Raw genomic sequence first — 7,961 nt, 5'->3', positions numbered from 1 at the left:
AGCCATCATTAACAATGAACAGTTCAACAACATAAGCATGTCCTTGCATCAATATAGCACTAGATCTATATACGGGGAATCTTTAAGGCAATTAAGCAATCAAAAACTAATTATATTATCCACAAGGTGATGCAGCTTTGTCTGACGGCCTATTTTCAAATGCCTCTAGTAATATAAACTGTATGCTACGAAGGGGTTATAACTCAAGTCGGAATTACGTTTTCGTGGTATGGGGTACAGTACCTAATTTGTGCCACTACTTAATGAATTAAATAAGGCGTATATATATATATATATGCTGTCAACAGATTCTGGTGATTTACTACTTCCTGAAGACTACTACTGTAAATACGGCATGAAAAGCTTAAATATTTTCCGCTAATGTTTAATAATCTCTTAGGTGCCAAATCCATGCGGTTGTCACATACTCAAGATCCATTTGATACGAATCTATGCTTTATACAATCTAAGGTCGTTTTTTTCCATCACAATTCTAAAGAAAATGAATTCCCATGTATTTGATGTTAGCCCTAACAATCCGCTTCATCTTACCAAACTGAACTTTTCCATGAGGACTTAAGAAGTAATGGTTCTTCTACCAAAGGTCAAATAAGTCATCACGATATTATGTACAACAAATGCTCGTCTAGTAGTAAAGCAAGAGTTATATAATCAGTCCCAAATAACACCATTTTGTATTGTACGTGTGCCTTTCTGGTTTCTAGCCTACACATTTCACAGTTCAAGTACAGCTAATTTAGTCATAGTTGCTATGTCTTCGTTTCTCAACCTGTTTTTTTTTTTTTGTAGCTTCATCATGTGACAAATCATTCTGATTAACAACTGCTGAAGTAGTCATTACAATTTAATCTTATCAGTGTGCGTTTGAATTATTTTCAGGAAGGTAGACCAGTTTTACGGAGTAATGTAATTATTTTTTTATAACAGAAAATTTCATATTCGATTTGCTAGTTCAAGAAATTTATTAACATGATCTCAGAAAAAAAAAATAACCTGCTATATACATCGTAGAGGTACCTCCATGTACAAATACATCATGTTTACCAATCCCAGCACAAAAGTAACTGTGTTGAAAAGTTCTCGGATAATCTCCACCCCAAAGCTCATTCTCTCCTAGAATTGTCTTAATAAGAGAGTTAGCAGTCATTCGGTATCAACTTCACCTATTTCATCCAAAGAAACCTGGGGCTGATAATCTCAAACCGGAGGCCGACCACCAATGTATCGTAGCTGGGGAGCAAAGGAAAAGTTCAAATTGTTTACGTAATCACAACAATGAGGCTCCATTAAACAAGCTACACAACAAAGTGCAACCACGGCCAACTGAAACGGGATTGCAAATCGAATTACTCTTCTCCAAAAACAACCTTGGTTCGTCTTCTCCTCCGATACTTTCTCTTCTACCAGTGGTACTTCTTCTGCTCCTGATGTAGACACGACGTCGGCAGTAGTTTCTCGAGTTGTACTGAAAGTTTCAGACCTGCAGGGAATAATGAAAAATGGGAGTTAAAAACGTTAAATGGGGCAATGTAATGGCTTCGTTACCAAATCTTTTAACGCTTGAATATTTAGTTAAAAACTCGTCGTTCAAGAGGAATTATTCACTTGTTGGGATACAAATAACGCAAAAAGAATTAAGTCGTTTCGTTCTAGACACACACACATAACGCAAGAAGAATTAAGTCGTTTCTTTCTAGACATTCACATAACGCAAAAATAATTACGTCGTTCCTTTCTAGACACACACATAACGCAAGAAGAATTAAGTCGTTTCTTTCTAGATACTCACATAACGCAAAAATAATTAAGTCGTTTCGTTCTAAACACACACATAACGCAAGAAAAATTAAGTCATTTCGTTCTAGACACTTTTAAAATACAAACTAAATAATTCTAATATTGCATTTCTTCATAATTTCTCAAACTTGGCAAACCAACTAAAAGTTTCTTATTTTAATTAGTTAGATTCAAAAGTTCGAAGAGCTTAAAAAAATTACATTTCTAAATTTTACGAATTCTTCGAACTTTTGAGCTAACGGTACAAACCACAAAAGCATTAGAAGTTTCATAAAGATAACTAACGAATAAGATCAACACACAGTGCATTAGACTCCTGGCTGCTAAGAAGCGTTTGTTTTTCTCTAACCACATTGATTAAAATCACTGCAATAAAATGTAGAAAATCCCCCAGGCTTATATCTAAGAAAAATACATGCGACAATGGCACATTAATGACTGGTGGGGCAAGTACGGTTGTGTTAGCTCTAGGCGATGGCAGATCTATTTAAAAGTCTAATATTCTCCGATAACGTCTGAACTTTCTGGCAGAGATTGAGACTTTGAGATTATTTTCAGGCTTGAAAATACATTTATATTTAGGGTTTTGGTAGGTTTAAACAACAGAACTTCAACATGCAGTAAAACAGAAACATGCAGAAGAAAATATATTTGTTTTAAACACAAACTAACTTGAAATGCTATTTTTTTACATTGAAAGTATCTTACATTAATTATGGAGATATTAATATCCAAGTTTGTTTAAATTTTTTAACAAAATCATAAAAGGTCTGTTGTCTGCGCTAATCGTCCCTCATTTTGAACTAACGAGCTAGAGGGAAGGCGGCTTGTCAACAGCACTCACCGACAATTCGTGAGGTACTCTTGTTTAAATCGAATAATGCGATATTACTTTTTTAGTCCAGCCGCAGCCACAAAGTGCGGAGCGTGTTTTAGGGTTAATGGGTCTTTTTTTTAGCTGTGCACAAATGAAATGAGCAATATGACTCGCATATAATATTACGACGTTGGTAAGGTGTTACTGTAACATGGAAAGTTTGTTTTTGAATTTCGCGCAAAGTTACACGAGGGCTATCTGCGCTAGCCGTCCCTAATTTAGCAGTGTAAGACTAGAGGGAAAGCAGCTAGTCATCCCCACCCACCGCCAACTCTTGGGCTACTCTTTTACCAACGAATAGTGGGATTGACACATTATAACGCCCCCACGGCTGAAAGGGCGAGCATGTCTAGTGTGACATAGATTCGAACCCGCGACCCTCAGATTGCGAGTCGAGTGCCTTAACCACCTGGCCATGCCGGGCCAACGTGGAAAGAAACTGGAAAAATAAAGGCTGTACATGTTCGGAATATATTCGACTTAACGTCCAAACTAACAACCTCATGATATGGTCAATATATAAGTGGTTAGATATAAGTATTAGAAACTGTTTCTTAACGAAAACACCAACTGATTTTAACGAATGTTCAATTAAAATGTTCTAAAACAAGCTTAAAAATTACTAGGTTTTTTTTTAGCCTTCGGCAGATCAAATGAGGAAGCAGTAAAATATTATCTCGTGCATTTATTTTTACGTTACTGTAATTCTGTACGAGTTTGTTAATTGGTTTATCATAATTAACTGTTTGTTTACTGTTAATTTTGCAAGAAAGAGTTTCGTTTGCATTTCGCATAAAGCTACACGAGGGCTATCTGCGATAGTTTTTCCTAATTTAGCAGTGATAGACTAGAGGGAAGGGAGCTAGTCAACACCACCAACCGCCAACTCTTGGGCTACTCTTTTACCACATTATAACGCCCCCACGGCTGCAAGGGCAAACATCTTTAGTGACGAAGATTCCAATCCGCGATCCTCATATTGCGAGTCGAGCGCCCTAACCATCAGGTCATGCCAGGCCCTTGCAAGATACGGAAAAGTAAAACAACAACAAAACATTAAGCAATTTTAGTCTGGGACTAGGATGTGAACAAGTTTGGGACTAGGATAAGTCCAAGATTTGAGCTTTCGTACTTTCTGCCGTGTGCCAAATATGAAATAGACAGTTAATTTTGCTATTCCGTTAACATTACCAGTAGATGAAAGACGTTACTGCCGAGTGGCTGCTCTACCTCTGGTCAGCAGTTCTGAGTTATGCCTAAACAATGGGTTCTCTAACATGTTCATTTAGTACATAAGATGTAGTAAGAGCCGCAGGTTTGAAAATAATAAATATAGCCATATTACACACATAATGCAATGCGTAAGTTTCAATGAAAGTTTTTAATATGAAATAAAATACAACCAAATAAAAGTAAGTGATCAGGATTACGTCACCAGTTTCTAAGCAACCCACGCCACGATACTGAGAAGAGAAGTTGAAATTAGTAGTTACTTTAAAATTTGGTCCAAGCCTCGTAAACACTTTTACGGATACCGACACACTGACACGGTCACACACCTATGTATTCGATCGTCACTGTGGTATAAACCCTGTTCCATACAGCACAGAATTCAAACATCGTCTCGTTACAAACACAAAAGAAAAAAATGAGCAGAGAATATTACTTGTTGCACAACTAATGGATCAACTTGAAGAAAGATCCACACCATACAAGTCTCACACGCATTTCCCCGCCTTTTGCCCTGTCTGCCAAAGCGGTTTCTCTTTAATTATACAGTCGATCTTGATTTACTGCCTAAACACTTGATGATTAAGTTTCATTACAGCACCTTGATAACGGTCTTTTCGTTGAATAAGGTGTGACCCCAAGGACCCATAAATCTTGAAAGGGTTATCTTCAGGGTTTTCAAAACATCTCATTATGAAGACTGGGTCCCTGATTAAGACAGCAAAATGCCTTGAGAACAACACGCGTTGCTTTCCAGCGAATGGTCACTGGATAGTGGTAAAACTTTACACGAAATTTAACAATATATAAGTAACGTTAAAATCACGAATTTGAAGCTCTAGAACGTTAACGGCCAGATATTTGTTTAGATAAATAATGACCGAAAGTGGGTCTACCAAAAAGTGTGCTCAGTACTACTTAAACATCAAATTATATAGCGATTTAGTTTTTACGTCGTTCACTACTGGTGGAGTGCTCATAATTTTATATTTTGGCCTCCTACGACAACTTCCAGCGTAAAAAAACTGACCGGAAACACTGGGCGAAATCATTTTCTTCGTAAGACACGCAAGTGACCCCCCCCCACCCCACACACACACACGGTAATTAATGGAACTGCAAAGTTGATAGTATTTTTTTATGCTTTTTATGGATGAAACACGTATGATATTAAGAACCCACAAGTAATTTGGTGCATAAATTGTTCAGGGAATCGTTTTTAAGAAAAGATGTTGTAGTTCACATGGATTCCAGCGGTAATCCTAAGGTTGAAAGGAAAACAATGTAAACCACCAAGTTTAAGTGGTCAAACATATAATTATGTGACCTTTAACCCTAAAGAATACCGCTGTCCTCCTAGGGATGTAATAACAATATCTTTCTGCGTAACTTAAAGTTGCTTTTAACTCTATACTCGCGTTTCCTTTCATAGCCCACATAATTAATTCGTTGTTCACGAAACGTTTTCTTATTCAGTGCCTGTTTTTTAACGCTTCTATAATTGATAAACCGAAAGAATATGAGGAAAATGGAGAAATATCCTCCTACCCTGCTTTTCTTTTTTGTGTTCCAGTTTTTTTTTCAGATGACAGTGTCATTTGTATTCATCTCCATATCATAAGTTGTTGTATTTTTCCTCCACCGATCGTACCCTAATTAATATGCCGAACTCCATAACTGGCATTAGTTTTATATAAAAAAAACAAAAGTTGTGAAAGAGCTCTTCCGGTTTTTATATTAAGCTGGTTTTCATATATTATTTAGGAGCAACATTTTCTACGACAAATGAGCTTAAAAGCTTAGTAGTGCCTGTTTATCAACAGTATACATCTGAATTCCTACTAAACCTCTATGCTGGCGCAGCTGTAAAGATAATTCAAATATCGAACTTCACAAATATCTTCTTTTGTCAATGAATATGACAGTAAAATATGTTTAGAATACGACAACACAACAGTTCATTTTGGAATACAAACCCCTATTGTGATAAGTTAAAACTAGTGTTTCAAGCAGTTTCCAGTTGTCCTGCTATGTCGATGATAAAGAATGTTATAATATTGATATACATTGAGACTTAATGGATACTTATCACTGTTAAAACATAAAATAAACTAATACATCCATAAATATATAATTTGATTATTGGATGAATTTATATCGTTGATTGCACTTTTAAATGTGGAAAAATTGCTTTGTGGCTTAGTTTTAATTATTGAAAAAATTAGGAACTGTAGAGTTTTAAGCTAAAAGGTAGGCTTAGAGTTGGTAAACAAACAAAGAATTGTCTGTAAGCGTGTGTTTGTGACGATAACAGGTTTTGTGTTAGCCTGAAGAAAGGTCCTTTTTCTCACGCGTCTTTCGTATTCTCAGAGCAAACTAGGGTTAGCAACTTGGATCTCAACTTCATTATACTATCGTAACCTTAGAATATGTGTAATCTGTTGTATAGTATGTAAAAAAAAATACCTTTTTTTTTATTCTGCAACGAACTAATTGATCATCAAAACTGAAGTGGTAGCTTAGTGTTGAAAGTTGATTATACTACATCAAAACTAACACCTACACCACAAAGATATGAAATAATAATAATGTTTATGAGTTTGAGATTAGACTAATATAACTGGCAAAACACATCTAATTCAAATATAGAGAAACTTGCAAGTCTGTGCACGATGGTTGAAAATGCACTGGGTGACTTTCACGACTAACGAACCCACTTCGGATTGAACAGTAGAAAACGGATTGACTTTTTCGAAAAGATGATACACACAGTATGTCAGCATTAATAGTGGGTAAACATTACGCCAACATTAACACTGTATAAATATTTCAAATACATCAGAATTGACATTGTGCAAATATTACACATCAGCAATAACACCGTAAATATTGCCTGTACAATACATCAACATTAAAAATATGTAAATATTACACGTACAACACACACAGCATTAACGCCGTGTAAAGACAAATAAATGCGGCTTTAAGGGGCAATGTACTAACAGTGTGCAAATATAAATAAACTCAGTTTTAACCGAAAATGTATTAATACTGTGTAAATACAAATAAGCAAGGTTTTAATCGACAATGTGTATTACGTAAATCACGCGAGAAACATATTGTTTGTTCTCCGATTAATAACACATAGTATTTTGCTATTCAGGTTAACATTTGTTTGTTTATTTTAATAAAAGCCATATATTCTTAATTTTAACACGTTATAAATACATATAAGCGAATATTTTTAAAGATTTAGTAGCCCCCATTGTTTTCTTTAAGCCATCTGCATTTCTGTAAAAAAAAAGAAAAAAAAAGCGTTATTTTACCTAAAGCTACGAACTTAACAAGTAAACATAAAAATACTCATAAACTCTACAAAAGTGCCTTTTTATGTAATTTTAAATTTCTTTATTTTTAAAACTTTAACAACATCTCGCTAAACTTAAAACGAAAGCTTTCATCTGCGAATTATATTAATCCAATTAGATTAATGTACGCAGAAACGAATTACAGTAATGAAAGAGTAAGATAAAATATAATGATTCGCATATTTGAGAGCTCTACTTAATATTTCAGAACAAGTTAAAACGTAACACGTAACTGCTACGACCTTAAATCGTAGTTGTTGCTATTGGTGAACATAAACAAAATGTCCTTGAATTCTTCGGTATTTCAATGTCTTAAAGGAAACGACAACAACAAAAAAAAAGTGCCTTTTCCTCGCTACAAAAGTGATAAAATCACCTTAACAACTCTGCTGTGATGTATATATATAATATATATAGTTAAAATTTCTATAAGTAGAGATAGAGAATTTTACGAAGACGTCACAGTTTCACAGAGACAGTTGTACACGTCGTTCTTTCATTAAGCCACTAGCAACAGTAATAAAGTGCTGAATAGGGAAAGGTGGGGGAAAGGGAATTTTGGGTGTGGTGACCAAGATAAAACTAAGTAGGTAATTTCTATGCTCCTGTGTATACTAATCTGGATACAAAGAACGGTTGAATATTAAAAAAAAAAACTATCTTCCACC

General features: G+C 35.1%; 1 protein-coding gene across 1 annotated transcript in view; it reads right to left on the bottom strand.

Moving 5' to 3' along the window:
• Positions 1–964: 964 nt before the first annotated feature.
• LOC111088608 (nuclear anchorage protein 1-like) overlaps positions 965–7,961 on the bottom strand; it is a 14,219-nt gene continuing 7,222 nt past the window's right edge. The window contains exon 2 of the mRNA XM_022399239.1: positions 965–1,501. Within this exon, the coding sequence (XP_022254947.1) occupies positions 1,219–1,501 (283 nt within the window). The 3' untranslated portion in view covers positions 965–1,218. The remainder of the gene's footprint in view (positions 1,502–7,961) is intronic.

Source organism: Limulus polyphemus, unplaced genomic scaffold, assembly GCF_000517525.1.
Source record: "Limulus polyphemus unplaced genomic scaffold, Limulus_polyphemus-2.1.2 Scaffold4117, whole genome shotgun sequence".
Lineage (NCBI taxonomy): Eukaryota > Metazoa > Arthropoda > Merostomata > Xiphosura > Limulidae > Limulus > Limulus polyphemus.
This window is presented reverse-complemented; position numbering and strand designations above follow the sequence as displayed.